Source organism: Silene latifolia, chromosome 5, assembly GCF_048544455.1.
Source record: "Silene latifolia isolate original U9 population chromosome 5, ASM4854445v1, whole genome shotgun sequence".
NCBI lineage: Eukaryota > Viridiplantae > Streptophyta > Magnoliopsida > Caryophyllales > Caryophyllaceae > Silene > Silene latifolia.
This window is the reverse complement of record NC_133530.1, coordinates 24,524,143-24,545,899: the sequence shown is the minus strand read 5'-3', so window position 1 is coordinate 24,545,899 and position 21,757 is coordinate 24,524,143. Positions and strand designations below refer to the sequence as shown.

Genomic DNA, 21,757 nt, shown 5'->3' with positions numbered 1-21,757 from the left:
TATTAAATGGGTTTGTGAGAGGAAATGGAGAGAAAGAAATAGAGAAGATCTTAATTGGATGTAAATAAGTGTGGTATGAGTGGAAAAGGGTGGAGTTTGATGTAAAAGTAGCGGGGGGGTATGAGTGGCAAATATTTTCTTTGATAGGGTTTATACTACATGTCGGTCAATTGTTACTTCGTAACTATTTTCATTTTGAGAGTCAATTGTTATCTATTTTTTTTGTTTTTGATAAGGTTTAGAATTTGAACAGGTGAACTTGTGAGATAACACATTACTTTATCAATATTTTTCCCTTCATTTCTCATTTCTTTGGTCTTTGTAATAAATAGGGTTTTTTTTAGAACTGTTACCACGAGTAAACCACTTTTTGAGAACTGCTACCAAGGTAAAAAAAGTTTAAAAATTGCTACCATATTCATTGGTTCGGTTAAAAGTCAGTACCAATTCACACCGAGCCCCAATTTTTGACATGAAAAGACTAAACTACCCCTTATTTAACATTTGCCCCTTCTTCAACCTTTCCCCTTTTTCTTACCCAGACACATAACTCCTCAACTTCATCACTCTACTATATCAAATTCACCTTCATTACTCTAATTTTCAACTTCATCACTCATACTCTATCAAATTAATCTACTCATTGGAAGAATTTAACCTAACAAATTCACTTTCTTCACTTCAGTTTATTTAACTGGAAAGCCCTTTATTTGGCGACACTTTCTACTCATTCTCAGGTTTCCTTTCCTATTTTACTCTTTATTCTTAATCAACCTTCAATTTAGTAATACAAATTTCATAATGTTTATTGATTTCCTCAGTTATTTGTTTATTAGATTGTATGATTGAATTCTTTATTAGATTCCATAAAACCCTAATTTTTCGATTTTTTAATTTCATTGAAATTTGTTCCATTGATTTCTTTAATTAAACTTTTGTCTTTGTTATCACTTTAAACCCGGTTGATTGCATAGATTTGACTAATTCAATTGGTTGTTTTCTAGAAAGTTGATAGCTTTTCTTTATCTAAAATTGTATAAACCCATTGTTTAATATGCTAATTTTACATTACCCTTGATTCGACGGGAGTTGATGGAGTAGAAGGGCTGAGAATGAATGAATTGAAAGGAAATGTTAACTGATAGAAGAGATTGAAAGAGAAAATGAAAGAATAGATTTGAAAGGAAATGTTACCTGATGAAATAAGAAAAATAAAGGAGAGATTGAAGATGGATTAATGGAGTAGAAGATTGTAGTGTTATAAGGAAGAGGAAAATGTTATAAAGAAGAGGGGAATGGTATAATAGGAAGAGAAAATATAACTTAATCTAAAGATTTGAAGTGAATGGCTGAGATTCATTCATTTAGCCTCGTTTAATGAATTGGTACTGACTTTTAACCGAATCAATGAATATGGTAGCAGATTTTAAACTTTTTTTTTACTTTGGTAGTAGTTCTCAAAAAGTAGTTTACTCGTGGTAGCAGTTATCAAAAAACCCTAATAAATAATAGGGATAGAGGAAGTATTTCTTACTCTCTATTGTTTATTTTAAATAAAAACAAAGAATTGACGGGGTACTCTTTAACTTTATCACTTTGCATTAAGAAGGTTTTTAAATTGTTGCACATGGTAAACGGTACTCTTTAGAAAACATTTGTGTTCTCCGAACTCTGGGAAGACCGTACTCCTTACATCTAAACCTTTAAGAAGGCACAAATTCTCATTTGTGACGGACATGTCTGTCACAAGCTTGTGACGGGTAACACGGGTTAAATATTACCCACTTGAGTAGTTAGAGACAAATACTTTGTGATTCCCTAGACTTGTCTTATCTACACAAGTGAAAGATACTTGACCCATCATAAGCTTGTGACGGATATACCTGTCACAAGGGAGACTTATTGTTAAGGAGGACGATTCTCCTAAAGAATACAATAATTTTTCCTCTTCAAGTTTGATTTTCATGCATAATATAGGCCCTTACATTGTGCTAAAAATCTTCACGTAAGCAGTACCGGACTAAAACTCGACATTGGCAAAAAAAAAAGTTTCCATATTGATTGCCTCATGGAGATTTAAAATTTAATAAAACGAAAATGATTATTTGAAGATTTAAGATCGAAATTATAGTTATTGATGGTTTTTGTATAAAAACATCAGTTGGCAACATTTCTTCTCAAATCATGTGTCTTGCCGTCTTGGTGAAGATCATTAACTAAAATTTTATTCCTTGATGACTATTTTGATAAAACGTAAACGACAAGTTTTACAAATACGAATCATGGTATTAAATCGCGGTTTGAGACTTTATCTTGAATTCAGTCATTGCAACTCTATATACGTTGTTTCTTTATAAATACATCCTCAAAATCCAGAAATTTACGACTTAGCACTCAATTTGTTAGCGTGCACCAATAGAGAAACAAATAAGAGCTGCTCTCCCCCAAATATTAACAAAAGCAAACCCTAATTTTGTCTCTCTGCTCCGCCGTCTCCACCACCCCAGCCGGCCGCCCTCCGTCTTCCCCTACCCAGTCGCCGGGGATGGGTCCGTCCCTTTGCCTATCCCCGGCGATTTGAAACATCTCATATCTTTTAACCCTTTCTACCCTTTCTCCTTCGCTTTCGATGTGCTTCCGTCGTCGCCACCTCGCCGCTGCTCCGTCGCCTGAGATGTGCCGGTTCTGTCCCATCTCCGGTGTTCGGTATTTCCCCTTTATTATCGGTACCCCTGAATCTCTCCTCCTCTGATTTGATTTGTGACCCGCCTGCTTGGTCCTTCGGGTGGATCGTTGGAGGTCCGGCCTGCTGCTGCCTCTCATGGCGCCTGGTTCTTGCTCCGTTGCCCGCTTCACGGTTGGAGCTGTTATTTTAGTCTCGGTGTTGGTTTGTGTGATCTTTTGCTTCGAATGTCTGGGTGGTGTTCCATTCTAATCGTCCCAGTCCCGTCGGTTCCTTGTCTTGTCACCGCCGTTGTCCGCTTTCAATCAAGGGGTGATCCCCCCATTCCCCCCACCCCTGGGTTGTTTGCCTTGCCTTAAGTTTCAGGGTTTGTCGATGAGTTATCTCATCCGTCTGCGCTGCTTTGTCCTTAGTGGCGGCCTTTGGGTCCGACACGGTGATCCCCCCATTTCCCCCACCTGTTGTGCTCATCCGTCTGCGCTGCTTTGTCCTTAGTGGTTTTTTTGGGTCCGACACGGTGATCCCCCCATTTCCCCCACCTGTTGTGCACTCTGGTTTTTTAATTTGGTTTCAACCTGGTTTGTTACCGTTAAGTCTGTTTGTTTGTTAGTTTGGCGGTGGTCCTGGGAGGTGCCCCTTGGTGATTTGGGTTGCTTTGTAGTGGTTTGATCCATCTTGGTGTCTTTAGGCGGGTCTTTGATGGTTTTGTGCCATTTGTGTTGTCAAGTTGTCTGAGGTAGTTTTGTGTAGCAGGTTTGGTGTAAATGGCTCCTGCCGTTTACTGGGATCTTCTGTTTTTTGTTGGGTCATTGTAAGTCTTTTCGGATTGAGGAGTCTGGATGATGGGGTTTTTCTTGCGTTGTGTGCGGCTTGTCTTGGGTGATTCGGTTGGTTTTTTTGACCCGGAGGTGGTGGTCTTGCTGGTGTCTGTTTTAAGGTTGAAGGGTTTCCGTATGAGATGTGCTTGGTAGGGTGAAGTCGAGGTTGGGCTCTGCTGTTGGGTGGCCTGGATGCGGTGGTCTCAACTCTACTTGTCTTCATGAAAGGGTTAGCCTGGAATTGTAGGGGTCTTAATGATCCGCTTGCCCCTTCAATCCCTAAAATTAGAGCAATTTGTAGGTCGTTTCATAATAATTTAGACTTTGTCTTCCTTTCTGAAACTAAGTGTGATGTACGATCAGTTGATGTTCTTTTGCGCCCTATGGGTTTTCTCGAGTCAGTCGGGTATGATGCTGATGGTCTAAAGGGGGGGCTGTGGGTTGGATGGAAAAGTAGTTGTAAAATAGAATGTGTCTTTTCCAGCCGCAATCTTATTATCCTCTTGGTTAATCAATGTAAAGGTAGTTTGTGGTATCTGTGTTGTGTTTATGGTGAACCTGATCATTCTAAGCGGGGCGCTGTATGGGAATCTTTCACTTGCCATCTTAACTCCTTCGACAAACCTTTCTTGTTATTTGGTGACTTCAACCAAGTTGAATTCTCGTCTGATAAGTTAGGTGGTAGTGATAAATTAATTAGAGGGGCAAACTTATTTTCCTACTGGAAGAATTTACACTGTCTGATGGATATTCCCTTCAAGGGACCTAGATTCACTTGGTGTAATAATAGGGATAATCCTTATCGAATTTATGAAAGACTTGATAAGGGCTTTGCTTCTAATGATTGGCTCTCTCTTTTCCCTAATACTTTTATTAAACACCTGCCTATTCAAATTTCGGATCATGCACCTATTATCCTTGATACAAATATGATTCTTCATACTAAGAAGAAAAGTTACAGACTAGAGACTTGGTGTTTTGACCATGCCGAATGTAGTGGCCTGGTTAAAGATAACTGGGGAAGGACAGATAATGGTGATGCTTCTCATGTTCTTTTATCAAAATTACGCCGCATAAACAACGCTTTCAGAGTCTGGGCTTGTAACAAGAAAGATGAATGGGGTCTTAAGTGGAGTGCATTTGATCAAGACCTGGAGTCCTATCTTCTGGATATTGAGAATGGTGGTGACATTATTAACTATGAGTCATGTCATAAAAAGCTTATGGAATTCTCTATTGCCGCGGGCACTTATTGGCGTCAACGTGCAAAATTGAAATGGAATTGTGAGGGTGACACGTGCACCAAATATTTTTTCAATTGGGTTAAAGGACGATCTGGTGCTAATCTTATTTTGGGTATTAAGAAGGAGTCTAATGAATGGACTTTTGATATGAAGGAGATTGGTGGCTTGTTCAATACTTACTTCTCTAATACCTTTAAGTCTGATGCTGAGCCTGAGTGTTTTGAAGATTACATAAATAATTACGGTTATTTATTTGATAATCTTAAGCGTAAAGTGGGTATGGAGGAGAGAGCCAAGTTGGGCCGTTTATACTCGAAAAATGAAGTTCGTCATGCTGTTTTTCAATTGGGACCCCTAAAATCTCCGGGTCCTGACGGGATTCCTGCGGCCTTCTACCAGAAGTATTGGGCTATTGTTAAGGATGATGTTATTCGTGGAGCTCTCAATATTCTCAATTCGGGTACTGTCCTTAAGGACTTTAATAAAACCTTTATTGTCCTTATTCCAAAAAATGATTGTCCTGAGAGAGTTGGGGATTTTCGGCCGATTAGCCTCTGCAATGTTATTATGAAAATTGTCACAAAGTGTATTGCTAACAGGTTAAAAGGGGTTATGGATGATCTGGTTAGTCCATTTCAAAGTGCCTTTGTTCCAAATAGAAGTATTGCGGATAATATTGTTGTTGCCCAAGAAATTCTTCACGTCATCAATCATAGGAGCTATGGTAAGAAGAGTATGATGGCTTTAAAGGCTGATATGAGTAAAGCTTATGATAGACTGAACTGGAATTTCATAAGAGGGGTGCTTTCTTACTTGAATTTGCCAGGCTCTATGATTCATCTCATTATGAGTACTATTGAAACTGTTTCCTATGAAATCCTAATTAATGGTGCTCCTATGGAAAATGTTGAACCTTGCTGTGGGATTAGGCAAGGGGATCCTTTATCCCCTTATATTTTCGCGCTGTGTACGGAAGTACTATCCCAAATGATTCTCTATGCCCAGGATTCTAATATCATTAAGGGTATTAAGATATGTAAGAATGGTCCGGAAATCTCCCACTTACTGTTTGCAGATGATTCACTCTTCTTCTTACGTGGTGACTATGGAGATTTGGACTTTCTTATGAACCTTATCGATGAATATTGTGCTGCCTCTGGACAATGCCTTAATAAAGATAAGTCCTCTATTCTTTTCAGTCCAAATTGCTCACTCATGATGGTCAAAAAATGCTTGACTGAATTTAAATTTACTCCTAAGCATGATCTTGGTAACTATCTTGGCTTACCAACGAGTTTTGGGTCTTCTAAGAGGGAGCTATTTAAATTTCTTGTCGAAAAAACTAAGCGAAGGCTATCCTCCTGGAATAATATTCTTCTTTCTTCGGCTGGTAAACTGACTCTTATTCGTTCTGTTCTATCTTCACTATCCCTTTTCTCTCTATCGGTATTTCGCATACCGGTAAGTGTAACATCAAAGTTTCAGTCTTTGATGGTGCATTTTTGGTGGAGTGGAACTAGAACTAATAAGTCTATTCATTGGTGTAGTAAAGACTTCCTTAGTAGGCCTGTGGGAGAAGGGGGCCTTGGTCTTCGCAATATTGGTTGCTTTAATCAAGCCCTCCTTGCAAAAATCGCTTGGAGAATCTTATGTGATCCAGGAAGTCTTATTAGTATGGTGATTGGTCCCAAGCTTGGTATCCAAGATGATATTTTTTTCCGTAATTTGGAAGGCTCCCCATGCGTCGTCATGGGCTCTCAAAAGCCTTGTCTGGGGTTCCGATCTTATCTACAACAATATTGCCTGGTCAATTGGATCTCCATCTCGTCTTAATGCTTGGAAGAGTAAATGGATAGAGGGTTATAGTCTTCATGATATTTGTGGGGATTCTCTGGATGTTCCTACTGACTCCACGCTCTTGGTAGGTGACCTTTACGATAATCACAGAAAATGGGATCTTTCCTCTCTTGGTTTTGATCCGGGTGAGGAAGTTACAAGGAAAATCCTCGCAACTTATATTCCGTGTCAACCTTCGGATGACTCCTTCTATTGGAAATTTTCAAAACATGGTGTCTATACTGTCAAGTCGGGTTACTATGCTGCTAAGGCCTTATCCGATGGACTCGCCACGAGTCGATCGCTCTAGAATGTCTCCAACCATTGTGGCTTTCTGCAAATCAAAGCTTTGGAAGTTGCCTATTTCTAACAAACTAAGGGTGTTTTTATGGAAATTTATGGCTAATGCCCTTCCCGTGGGTTCTGAATTTCTCAAACGCAAGATGAGTTCGCGATCCTCTTGTACTCTCTGCGATGGCTTACCTTCTTGTGTGGAATCTATTTCTCACCTCTTCAGAGATTGTTGCTTTGCAAAAGCTCTTTGGTTTGGCTGCCCTTTAGGAATTAGAATCACTGGGGGGGTGGATATTGATGTTAGGATTTGGGTCATAAACTGGGTCAAGTATTTCTTAAGTGGCCCAGATCCTACCTCCCTCCTTTTTCCCCTTATCGCTACCCTTTGGAGAATTTGGTGTTGTAGGAATGATATGGTCTTCAGGAGTCGTCGCCCTTGGCCTATGGGTGCCCTCAGTTCTATTCTTGGAGACATTCAGTGTATGAATGAGGTTGTGTGCAATAAGGATGCTTGCCTCCTTCAAGCGCCTCTGTTGGACTTCTCTTCTGATTTTGAACTAGCTAAGAGAATTAGAAACTCATTTCCCTATTGGATTGTTGGTGGACCTGTGTGCGAAAATATTTGCACTGTTAAGTGTGATGCTGCTTGGAGGGATGATAGAAGTTCTGGCATGGGGTGGTGCTTGTTGGATGGTGATGGGACCCTAAGGAATACTGCGCATGCTCGCTCGTTTGCCTCTTCTGCCCTGCAAGCTGAAGGTCAGGCTGCTATCAAGGCGCTAAAATGGGCGTTGGATGAAGGGTATCTTCATGTTAGATTGGTTACGGATTGCCTTGTCTTGGTTATGCAGGTGGCCGGAGCGGAAAAGCCTATTGCGTCTATTACTTGCATTATCCAGGATTTTAAGTCTATTGCGTCTCATTTTCACTGTTGCTCTCTTAGCTTTTGTCCTAGGGGAGTGAATATGATAGCTCATAATCTTGCTGAGGAAGCTCTGTTGTAAGCTATACTATTTGTTGCTGTCAAAAAAAAAAAAAAAAAAAAAAATCCAGAAATTTTGTCGCGATAAACTCCGAAATCTCGATAACTAAATTGCATAATAGCAAAGACACGATCAAGACACATGTACAAGTTTGTAGTCTTTCCGGTCCATTACTGTCCAAAATTTCAGGACATCCGATCCAACCCGAGATTACAAATGCTAGGACCCTTTTAAAACGCACATCCCGAGATTACAAATGCTAGGACCCTTTTAAAACGCACATCCGGATCCGCTAGAGATCACAAATAACTCTTACGTAATTTATTTTCGTTTTATGAGTGCTTATAAATATACTCGAATATACTCGGTATTCTTTTACCGATAAATAGTACGAGTAATATTTACCAACTCTACGAAAGATAGACTCTACAGAACCCTAACCATTACAGATTTATCCAAGCGTTTTGCGAACATCTTCAACTGCTTCCTCACTTTAAACTTCTCTTTTCGTCCCACGCATTTGCATATGATCAATTGTTCTAGAACATGGCTGTTGCTAAGAAAATACTCAACTATTCTTAGTTCCTCATCCAAGCCAACAAAAGACTCAATCTCGATGACCTTAAGGTGTGTCTTCAAACAAGAAGGAACAACTTGACCTCTTCCCCAATAATCATGTTGCACCGTGTCATAATCCTTGAAGCCATCAGGAAAAATGCCCTGGAGGACATAACAAAGAATGTCAAAGTGTCGGAAATCAGAAAGTACTCAAGGTCCCCGGTTCAGTTGCTAACCTCTGAAAAAATAAGCTCTTCCAGATTAGGTGCATTTCTGAGCAACCTCAGCAATGTTAAATGTGGATTCATAGAACAGCCTATCTTCAGTTTAGCTAAATTACGTAGAATAGGGAAGTCGTCTCTAACACAAGGCAGTGCCTTCATGAGACAAGAAAGACAGGTATAATAATAAGTAATAAGCTAACTCGTAATAAAAATAAAAACTTGGATAAGGACAGAGGTGCAAGTGACCAGAACAGCTTAAGGGTGTGTTTGGATACAGTTTTAGGAAGTGAAGGACAGGGAAGGGAGGGGTAATGAGGTAGGCGGGTTTGGATATAATTTCTTTCAAAATCTCTCTTCCGTATGTTGGAAGGATATTTTGTTTCTTAAACGACGAGGAAACCTGCAACAGCTACCATCTCATACAAAGTACATTGGCAAAGAATTACCTTAGGTAGTGTTTGGAAACACGGAATTGATTTCATTTTTATGAATTCAATTGTAGAAATTGAAATGTTTGAATTCAATTCCAAATCCCATTCCAAAATTGTGTTTGGTAAACACGTGGAATTGGAATTGGAATTGAATTTGGGCGAGACGGATATGGGTTGAGGCCATTGGATGTTTTATATTTGAAAAAACAAAATATTGTCTCGAAAAATATTTGCCATCGGAAAAAATATCATAAATAAAAATACCGTGATGAAATTTTCGTCACAAAATAAAACTTAAGAAGTCATGGAATTGAAATGACAAGTATATGGTAGGTATTTGAGAACCCCAAATTTTAACCAGCTTGGAATTGATAAGGAATTGAGTCAATTCCAATTCCAAATTTTAAGAGTTCCCAAACACTTAAAACTAGTATTGGTGCCCGGCTTCGCTCGGGCTACCTTTACTTACCATTAATTTTTTTTTTCATTAAATAAAATTAATAAAGTTGCATAACCCATAAATTTATCATTAATATATTTTTCTATGATATATCCTAAAATTAAGATGAAATAAATTTTGAGACAAATTCACTACTCCCGCTATTAATAACTCTTATTAGTGAAACAATAGTAATAACATTTCACTGCTTGCCCGTAATCATTATTACTTTCACTACTCCCGCCGTAATTATTATTACTGTCACTACTGCCGCGTTAATATATATTGATAATTTCACTACTCTCGCCGTAATTATTGTTACTTTCACTATTGCCGCATTAATATTTGATTATTTCACTACTCCCATTGTTGTTTCTATCACTTACACTAATCTCGCTGATAATATTGTTATTTTTACTATTCAAATGAGTGATTACTATCATATAACTATATTCAATGTATCTACAATTCTTTTCTTTACTGACGAAATTACTTTTACTACTTAGTCGTGCAATTTTAAGAGAATTATATATTTATATAAATATATTACATATATGCATCAAATCAAATCGAAAAAATTATCAAATATTATATACTAGTATTGGTGTCCGGCTTCGCCCGGTTACCTCTACTTACCATTAATTTTTTTTTCATTAAATAAAATTACTTACAGTTCCATACCCATAAATTTATCATTAACATATTTTTTATAACATATCCTAAAACTACGACGAAATAAATTTTGACACAAATTCACTACTCCCGCTATTAATATTTTACTCTTATTAATGAAACAATAGTAATAACATATCACTACTTGCCCGTAATCATTGTTACTTTCACTACTCCCGCCGTAATTATTATTATTCTGTCACCATCGCCGCATTAATATTAATAATTTCACTACTCATTGTAATTATTGTTACTATGTTGGAGGTGACTAACTCACACGTTTACTATTAGTAATATATTTTTCTATAGCATATCTTGTAATTATGATGAGATGTAAAATTTATTTTCAAATTATGAGACACATTCACTGCCCCGCTATTAATATTATTACTTTCACGACATTCTTTGTTAATATCATTACGTTCACTACTCCCGTGGTTATTATTGTTTCTTTTACTAATTTCTCTTTTTTTCCTATTAAATTCATTATTTCCGTTAATTTTATCCGCACTATATTTAAATAAATAAAATATTTCCTTGAGTCGATTGGTTATTTAATTGTTCATACTTTTTATCATTGCTATCACTGTTACTTTCACTACATTCGTTGTTACATTCATTACTCACACTGTCATTATTATAACTGTCACTACTCCCACATTAATATTGTTAAATTTTATTAATCTCCTACTATTACTTTGACTACATTTAATTTAATTTATAATTTTATGATGATACTAATTAATTCCATAAGCGGGGCATGTTAATTTTAAGGAAAATTATTATATTATTGTGTTTTCTAAAATTAATTACTTTAATTTAATGTAGTTTCCATAAGTATTCTTCATCAAGGCATCTTTATATTACCCAAACTATATAGTATTTGCATTGAGATCCCTTAATCGGGTCCATCACACGGTGCCAGTGATTTAAAACTATATAGTATAATTAATTTGTATAACTTTCTTTAATTATATTGAAGTCCCTTGGTTTCTGGATTTAATATATAGTATTGATGTCTCAATTCCAGAATTCAATTCCAATTCAAAGTTTCCAAACATAGCATTAATGGAATCAGTTGACAAGAACAAGCGCTTGACGTTTGAAACCCCTTGAATAAGATCACGTGCAGGAGTGTGAGACAAAGTTGAATCTTTAAAATCGCCAGAATATACGAATATGTCTAGATAGGCTTCTACCAAATAATTTGATGTCTTCAATTCTTATATCCTACACCCATGTTTAGGATACTACATACTCTCTCCAACCCCCTCCCCCTACCCCACTCATCCTCAACTTCCTCCTTTTTTTTCTTTTTTTCTTTTTTTGCTTTTTTTTTCCTTTTAAAATTTTAAAACAAAAAATTAACTTTCTCTTTCAAGAAAAGTTACCACAGTCATATTCACTTTAAGTGTTACGTAATGTTACATTCATGATATGATACTATTATATTCATTTTAAGTTTAGTGAATATGAAAATATTGTTTAATGAATATGTGTTTTAAAGTGCGATATTCACAATAGGACACTATCATATTCACTTTCAGTTTAGTGAATATGACAGTGTAGTTTGATGAATATGTATTATGTGGTGTGATATTCATCCCATGGTTACATTATATTCACTTTCACTTTAGTGAATATGACATTTATAGTTTAGTGAATATGACTTTATTTGTTCAAATATATTGAACAATAATCATGAACGTTTAATTTCATACCAAAACCGCATAATACAAAATAATTTAAGGAAAAAAAATTATGTAATATGATATGAATATGTCAATTACGTTGTGTGAATATGTGAGGAAAAATAAAATAAATAACAAAATATATAAAATATGATCTCTATTTGTAGATGAATAAAAATTATGAATAATAACATATTTTTTATTATTTTCTAATTTATTAAATTTATAATTTATTTATTATAAGAAAAAAGTTAAGAAAAGGGAGTACCATGCACCATACTCCTGGGTGCATGGTATAATTTACCCCTTAGGATAAGTGTCAAAGACTTTTCTATTGCTAAGCTTCAGTTTTCTAAGAGATGGCGCGGAAATGGACAGTTGATTAGTTTCATACCAATTAAACATCTCCATATCAAATTCTTCGAGTAAAGGACATCCTGAGAAAATCCGGCTGATCAAGTCCACATCTAAAACGGTAACATCGTGCAGATAAAGGATCTTAAGACATGGTAAGCACACGGTACCAGGAATATCTAAAATAGCAGTATAACGTGGATATGATACACCAACTGTTTCTGCCATTCGAAGCGTAACGAATTCTCAATATCCGGGTGAGTCCGAATTTACCAAGTGATGATTGGTGTTGGTGCCTTGAGAAAAGTGGTGAGTATTCGGTAAAGACAGCTTATGCTTGCTTGATAGATGACCGCAATAATGCGGGGGGGCCGTCAAGTTGGGAGCGGGAAAGGTGGATTTGGAACCGGTTATGGAAAGTCTCGGTGTGGCCTCTGTTGGGGTTGGTGTCCTTAACAGTTAGTGCAAGGACTTATAAACCTCTAAAAGGATCAAAGGGCATACTTTGGTATTATCATCAGTTGATCCACGTTTATTAATAACGGTTGGCTTGCTAGATAAGTTTGACGTTATTGTCATACAGATGGCGGTGATCAACTGGTCCCTAAAAGTCACACCTATAGGATACGTTCGAGAGACGTGACAAGATGGAAATCTTTTGTCATGTAGATGCCAAAATTGACTAACCAGTTAGTCCGAGTTATTTGACTAGTAATTAGTCAAATATGTGATGTTGAGATATTATATTTAATACGGATTAAATATCATGGGCTAAGGCGAATTAACCAGTTAATTCGTAAAATTAAATATAAGCGATTTATATTTAATTGTATATTGAATATAATTATACAATACTGTTTTGTCGGACACGTATTAATAATTCAGCTAACCCGTATTATTAGCTGATGCCTTAATTTTCGATAACCGATAACAGTTTATAATCAGACCACGTCATATACACTTAGCGAGTGATGGACCGGACCGCGAGTTTAAGTGAAGAGAAAATGGAAAGCCCATATGGGCTCCTCTCACTCGGTTTGGCCGAGAATCACAAAGACAAAAGGGGAGTTCTCTCCTCTTGAAAAACCTAATTCATTTTGCTAAAAAAATTATTAGGGTTTCGAGAACAGTGCCTCTCGAAATTCGGATCTCTCATCCAGTGAAAAACTCACATCAGTTCTCCCAATATTGCAAGGCAATCGGAGAACACTGTTCTAGCACAAGGGCATATCTCGGACAAGTCTTGGGTGCAACAATTAGGAGGGAATCTGGTTTGATTTCTGTTCTTTACGCCGTTCATCAAGGACCCGAGGTTATTTCTTGTTCCTTATCGTTTCCATTATGTTTTTCGTTTTATGACTATATTCACATGTAAATTTTACGTTATAGTCCTACAATTAAAGGGGTAGTATACGGATATTGACCCACAAGTGGTATCAGAGCGAGGCCACGTGAATTTTTCCATGTGTTTTTCATAAAACGATCTTGAAACGATTTTGCTTTTGTCTCGAAAACCGTGCCTAGTATACACGGCAGAAATTTTTGAAACCGTGTCATGTATCGATTTGTTTTTTTTTTTATGCATATTGTTGTTTTATACAGAGATTATAACAATATGTCATGTTTTGTCAATTGTCAAATTTGTTTTAATGCTTTTTGATCGAATTTGCAATTGATTTTGTATCGAAATATGTTTTCACGAGGGTTTTGAATTTTCCAGAGACTTTTGCACTCGATCGACCAAGTTTTCAATCGATCGAGTGGCTTTTCTGTATAATTTTTGCTCGATCGAGTCCCTGCTGTACTCGATCGACCCTGTTCCAAATTTTTTTGCTCGATCGAGACCTTGCTGTACTCGATCGACCTGCTTTCAAAACCCCTCTGCTCGATCGAGTTGTCCTCGTACTCGATCGAGTAGATTTGCTGATGTAAGTTCTCGATCGACCTCCAGTTTAGTCGATCGAGTACTCCCTGATTAGCATACCCCTCGATCGACTTGCGAGTTGATCGATCGAGTTTTAGTTCCTCGATCGAGCACTTGTGTCCCTGGATCGAGGGATTTAAATCTTTACTTGACTTTGAAAATTTGTTTCTTTTGATTTAAATTTTCTTTTGGCTTCAATATGTACTTTATACGGATATAGTACACTCGCTTAATAGTGAATCGGTTCACTCACGTACCATATAGTTGTTTTAAAGCGTCTTTAAAATGACGGATTGTAATGGATTAAAATTAAATGATAGAAGCGGTTTTATCACATGAATTTTAATCATTAAAAGGTGGTTTGGATAAATTTAACATAATTACGGAATTATGTCACGAATGAATTTGTTTTTAGTTGATGCATTTTCATTTATCGTTAATTTTGAATCCTTGTGAATGCCTTTTATTACGTATTTAATTTTACAATCAGTTGTAACTTAGTGTGGCCTTAGTAGAACGTGTTACCGTAATGATGGAACACGGTCTTGGTTGTATTTTGAGATCTCGTATCTCCGTTTTGGATTTTTCACTTGTAATTACAGTTTTAATTAGAATGTAAATAGGTTTATATTTTGTAATTTAAATTGTAATTTTTGAGAAGACCAAAGTTGGAGACCGGATGCTCACTCCCGCTACTTGGATCAAGATGGAACATCAAGACAAGCTTTTCGGGTCCAACGGTGGATTCCAAAGTTGTATTATGTTCTTTTACTAGGATAGGCCACACTAGGACCTTTTATTTACGTATTGCATTCTGTTATTTATTTTTCGCAACGATAATATGCATCATATTCCGCCTAAAAACCAAACCACCTAATAATTGCATGAAAACTGACACATATAGAGGTCACGAGTTAGTTTTCATTGACATTCGTATGTCACACGTTTTTAAGCCATCATCCAAATAAATTCATTCACGACAAACGCTAGTTATTCGTTCACTTAAAATGAATTATAATTTTGTTGATGGGATCTTCCTCGTATAAACCAAAATTGAGAACGGTCTTTATAGGTCAAACTCCAATGACTCCCTTCTTCGTCGGTAGGCATACTATGACCCCTTCTACGTCGGGTAAGTTGGAACCGATTGACCTATTTTATCTCAACACTATGGTCACTCGTACGATCCTGTGATCATGGTGGACTATAGATAGGATTTACGGAAATCTATCGACCAAGAGTTCTTCCGGAAGAATTAGCTAAACAGTTGGCTTATCAATTTACAGAAATTGAGTCTTGGGATCACTTGTATCTTTCTTGAGGGAGATCAATTATGCAAGTGCGAGAGTCTACATGTTTAAAATGAATTTTAAAATAGACTTAAATCACCTCGATGAGTTGCTTATTTCGTTTTGTTTTCTTTCTTTTTCAGTGTAGATCACGATTTTAAACTGCTAAACAACTAATGGCTGGTTCAAGTGATAACCCAATGCCAAGTGCCACATTGGACCGTGAGTCCTGGCTTAGGATCTTCATGAATCCGATGAATCAGTCTACTCGATCGAAGAATGATGGATCCAACTTCGCGGATCGGGAGGCGGCATTACGGAATGCCGCTGCGCCGACGGGAAGCTCAAATATCTCTTGGAGCCTATCCCGGCAAACCCAGGTCCCACGGCTAGAGCTGCAGAAGTCACCAAGTTTAATGATTTTACGTATGGAAGCGGGTGCGATTAAAAACGTACTCATTTTTGCAATGGAACCCAATTTGCAGAAACGCTTCATAGCCCATGGTGCAAACAAGATTTTCACCACGATCACCAAGGAATTCTCGAAAGCACCGAGAATCGTGACCTATGAGCATACCACTCGCTTCTTTGATGCGAGACTCGAAGGGCCAACTTTGTTAGCCCACACATTCTCAGCATGATTGAGAATGTCGAGAAACCGGAGACCTTTAAGCGTAACATCAGCGAGAATATTGTTATCGACCGTATTCTTCATTCACTCCACGATGGTTATTCGCAATTCAGAGCGAATTACTATATGAATGATTTGAAGAAAACTCCCCATGAATTGCACTCCCTCCTCGTACAGACCGAGAAGGACATGAAGTTCAGTGGGAGCTCGAAACAGGATGTTCTCGTTGTGTCAAACAAAGGGAAAGGTAAGGGCAAAGCTCCGGCAAACCTAACAGTAGGTAAGGCGAAGTTCAAGAAGTCGGGTTCAGGTAAGAGTGGTCCTGGTGAGGCGAGCAACTCATCAGGCATGACAAAGAGCAAGAGTGAAAACATGGAATGCCATCATTGCCACAAGACTGGGCATTGGAGACGCACATGTCCTGTTTATCATGAGGACTTAAAGGCAGGTCGTGTTAAACCTGTTGGTATGTCTTCTCTCTCTTCTACTTTTATTCATATGATTGAGATTAACCACGCAAGTTACGGAACTTGGGTACTTGATACTGGTTGTGGTTCTCATCTGTGTAATCATGTGCGGGGGCTCGAAACATCGAACCCCTCGTAAAGGGTGAGGTGGACTGCGTGTTGGAAATGGAGCAAGAGTAGCCGCCATCTCCAAGGGGACATATGTGATCCAGCTTCCTAGCGGATTCGAGTTGTCATTATATGACTGTTATTATGTTCCTAGTCTTTCGAAAAACATTATTTCGGTTTCGCACTTGATAAACTTGGTTTTTCATTTGTAATAGAAAATAATTCTTGCATTTTCTCATTACACGATATGATTTACTGCAAAAGCGAGTCTCCATGAACGGAATTTATGTTTTAGATCGGACCTCGGAAATATTACACGTAATGAATAAAAAGTTAAAGGTTGGTGACAAAGATCAAACGTATCTATGGCACTGCCGTATGGGACACATTAATGAGAAACGCGTAAAACAGCTCATCAAACATGGAGCTATCTCGGCCTTTGATTTTCAATCATTTGGCACGTGTGAATCATGTCTCATCGGTAAGATGACTCGTATTTCCTTCAAAGGTGTTGGAATGCGCGGCTGCGACCTATTAGGACTCATACACACGGATGTATGTGGTCCTATGTCAATCACCGCACGAGAAGGCTATAGGTATTTCATCACTTTCACGGATGATTTAAGTAGATATGGCTATGTCTACTTAATGAAGCACAAAAGTGAATCTTTTGAGAAATTCAAAGAATACCGAGCAGGGTACGAGAACCTATTGGGTAGAAAGATAAAAAAACACTGCGTTCGGATCGTGGTGGCGAGTATCTTTCTCACGAGTTTGATCAACACCTTAAAGACTGTGGGATCGCCCTACAGTTAACTCCACCTGGAACACCTCAGTTGAATGGTGTGTCCGAACGGAGAAATCGAACACTACTTGATATGGTTCGATCCATGATGAGTCACACGGTTTTACCTGATTCATTATGGGGTTATGCTCTTTGTCGGCCGCTCTAATACTTAATCAAGTCCGTCTAAAGTGTTGACAAGACTCCATATGAACTATGGAAGGGAACGGTCCCTAACTTGTCCTTTATACGGGTTTGGGGCTGCGAGGCTTATGTCAAGTGGAGACCTGAAGATAAGCTCGGCCCGCGATCGGTCAAGACATACTTTATAGGTTATCCTAAAGGATCACGTGGTCATTACTTCTATTCGCCAACCGAACAACGTGTTTTTGTTGCGGCGAGTGCGACATTCTTAGAGAAGGAATTTCTCGAGAATTCAAAGAGTGATAGAACCTTCGACCTGTCGGAGATTCCAGAACCAAACACCGAGCAACCATTGGAGGAACCTATTCCTTCAATCCCTATTGGTAAATATTCTGAGGAACCTAGGAGGTCGGGAAGAGTCTCTATTCCTCCGGACGGATACATTGGTATGGTCGAGGAACATGACATAGATGACGTTCTACTCTTAACGAGTAGTGAACCCGCAACCTATAAAGGTGCCGTGACCATTCGACTCGAAACTATGGCTTGAGGCCATGAAATCCGAGATGGACTCTATGTATGAGAACAACGTATGGGATCTTGTTGACTTACCTCTAAGGTTCGTCCCCTTCAATGCAAATGGCTTTACAAGATAAAGCATTCCGTGGAAGGTCAACAAGATATCTACAAAGCACGACTAGTTGCTAAAGGTTTCACCCAAGTGCCAGGTTTGCACTACGATGAGATTTTTGCACCAGTAGTCATCTTTGCGTTCCATTCGGATTATCTTAGCGATTGCCGCTTTTCATGACTATGAAATTTGGCAAATGGACGTGAAAACCGCCTTCTTAAACGGCTTTTTGGAGGAAGAGTTGTACATGGTACAACCCGAAGGTTTTATCGATCCAGCACATCCTAAGAAAGTGTGCAAGCTTAAGCGTTCCATTTATGGACTTAAGCAAGCATCAAGGAGTTGGAATCATCGCTTCGACCAAGTGATAAAAGACAATGGATTCACTCGATCGGTCGAGGAACCATGTCTATATATCAAGTCGAGTGGGAGCAAGATTGTCTTCCTAATATTGTATGTTGACGACATACTCCTGATTGGGAATGACATACCTCTCTTAACTTCGGTGAAAGTATGGTTGAAAAACCATTTCCAGATGAAAGATCTGGGAGAGGCACAAAGAATTCTAGGCATCCGTATCTATCGAGATAGATCACGACGGATGCTATCTCTCGATCAGAGTCTTACATAGACAAAGTCCTAGAGAGATTCAAAGCATGACTAACTCCAAGAAGGGGTTCCTTCCTATGTCTCAGGGGTGCATTTGAGCAAGTCTCGGGCACCGAGACACAGGAAGAGAAAGAGCGCATGGCACGGATACCTTATGCCTCGGCAATAGGATCTATCATGTATGCCATGATATGCACACGTCCCGACGTGGCATATGCATTGAGTATGACAAGTCGATTCCAACAGCATCCAGGTGAATCACATTGGTTGGCTGTCAAGAACATTCTTAAGTACCTACGGAGGACTAAAGATTGGGCATTGACTTATGGAGGCGAACAAAAGCTATGCGCAACCGGTTACGCAGATGCTAGCTTCCAAACGGATCGTGATGACTCGAAATCTCAGTCTGGATTCGTTTTTACTCTTAATGGCGCTGATCGGTGGAAGAGTTCGAAACAAATCACTATGGCAGATTCTACGACTGAGTCCGAGTACTATGCCGCGTCTGAAGCTACAAAGGAAGCGATATGGATGCGTCAATTCTTACATGGGCTCTCTGTAGTGCCTAGTTCGAATGACCCGATCACCATCTATTGCGACAATAGTGGTGCCATCTTCCAAGCTAAGGAGCCAAAGTCTAGCAACAAGTCTAGACATGTACAACGGAAAGCTCATCTAATCAGGGATTACGTGGAGCAAAAGACGAGAGTGATAGAAAAGATTGCTACGAGATGATAACATAGCGAGATCCTCTCACTAAAGCATTACGACAAGATAAGCATGAAGGGCATGTTAATTCCATGGGAATTAAACGTGTTCCTAAGTTGTAGTACTCTTTTATGGATCAGATTCATCCTCTCTTGTACTCTATACGACATCATCGTTTTGATATTTTATATATATATTTTGTTTTTCATGTGGATTTGTACGACAAATTTTGAACACCACAAAGTGAACTGAACGAACATTATATCTTTTCGGTCCTTAATTGCCCACATGAGCCGATAACTCGCAATTATTTTGTGACGTTGGTTGATGGTGGGTTCAACGAGCCATAAGTCAATAGGTTGACTGACCAATCACAGAGGCGATTTATACGGATATTTCGTAGGACACACTTGTGACATCGACGTGGAGTCCTAAATGTTTTATAACATTCGTTCTTGGTCGTGGATAGGACTTCCATGGTGATCCTAAGAGTCGATTCTTTTGACTATCGACTGTCTCTTGAGACTAAGGCAGATTTTGGGTGACTTTGGTTTCTTTCTCACGGTCATCCGTAACAGGGGGCCAAGTAGATTTTTTCTGGGTCATTTCATGCTGTGCTTAGATCGGAAGGAGTTCGAGTTGAAGGAAATATTCAGCCTTTATCGTGCACTCGATATTTCTCGGGGCCACTCGAGGAGTCAGAATCGAAATGCATGGCCATGCTCGGATACGGATTCGTTTTATCGGTTAAGTTACTCTCTAGTCGGGAAACCACTCTAGATACAGATCGATTGTAAAATACGACCTTTGCGGATCCAGATCTGCAAATTGTTTTACATTGAGTGGGAGAAATTTTTAAATGAATATGAGAATCGGTTATCGCACATACACTTGTACGGACAAGTGGGAGTTTGTTGGAGCTTGTGTCCTCCAGTTAGTGCGGATAACGTCATTGCACATGCACTTGTACGGACAAGTGGGAGCTTGTTGGGGTTGGTGTCCTTAACAGTTAGTGCAAGGACTTATAAACCTCTAAAAGGATCAAAGGGCATACTTTGGTATTATCATCAGTTGATCCACGTTTATCAATAACGGTTGGCTTGCTAGATAAGTTTGACGTTATTGTCATACAGATGGCGGTGATCAACTGGTCCCTAAAAGTCACACCTATAGGATACGTTCGAGAGACGTGATAAAGATGGAAATACTTTGTCATGTAGATGCCAAAATTGACTAACCAGTTAGTCCGAGTTATTTGACTAGTAATTAGTCAAATATGTGATGTTGAGATATTATATTTAATACGGATTAAATATCATGGGCTAAGGCGAATTAACCAGTTAATTCGTAAAATTAAATATAAGCGATTTATATTTAATTGTATATTGAATATAATTATACAATACTGTTTTGTCGGACACGTATTAATAATTCAGCTAACCCGTATTATTAGCTGATGCCTTAATTTTCGATAACCGATAACAGTTTATAATCAGACCACGTCATATACACTTAGCGAGTGATGGACCGGACCGCGAGTTTAAGTGAAGAGAAAATGGAAAGCCCATATGGGCTCCTCTCACTCGGTTTGGCCGAGAATCACAAAGACAAAAGGGGAGTTCTCTCCTCTTGAAAAACCTAATTCATTTTGCTAAAAAAATTATTAGGGTTTCGAGAACAGTGCCTCTCGAAATTCGGATCTCTCATCCAGTGAAAAACTCACATCAGTTCTCCCAATATTGCAAGGCAATCGGAGAACACTGTTCTAGCACAAGGGCATATCTCGGACAAGTCTTGGGTGCAACAATTAGGAGGGAATCTGGTTTGATTTTACATTTCTTTACGCCGTTCATCAAGGACCCGAGGTTATTTCTTGTTCCTTATCGTTTCCATTATGTTTTTCGTTTTATGACTATATTCACATGTAAATTTTACGTTATAGTCCTACAATTAAAGGGGTAGTATACGGATATTGACCCACAGCCTCGCGTCAAAATCTTCTTCTGGCAGCTGTGTAGCGGAGCTCTTGCAACATTGGAAAACATAGCCACTCGAGTTCGAGGTGAGTTCCCTTCGACTTGTTATTTATGTTCTTATTTTTCTGAGTCAAGTTTACACTTGTTTCGAGACTGCAGTGTAGCACGATGGGTGTGGAAGGAGGTTGGGTTAAACTGGGATGATGGAGGGTGCGGAGGAGGGGAGGTGCGGGATTGGATTGAGTACGTGCGGAATGAG

At 38.6% G+C, this 21,757-nt stretch overlaps 1 protein-coding gene across 1 annotated transcript; it reads left to right on the top strand.

Annotated features, from left to right (window-relative positions):
• The first annotated feature begins 6,892 nt into the window (after positions 1-6,892).
• Positions 6,893-7,879, top strand: LOC141655084 (uncharacterized). Its single transcript, XM_074462183.1, has one exon. The coding sequence runs from the start codon at positions 6,893-6,895 to the stop codon at positions 7,877-7,879; it is 987 nt and encodes a 328-aa protein (XP_074318284.1).
• The last annotated feature ends 13,878 nt before the right edge of the window (positions 7,880-21,757 follow it).

Coding starts and splice junctions, on each gene's coding strand:
- LOC141655084 (XM_074462183.1), top strand. CDS start 6,893: ATGTCTCCAACCATTGTGGCTTTCTGCAAATCAAAGCTTTGGAAGTTG.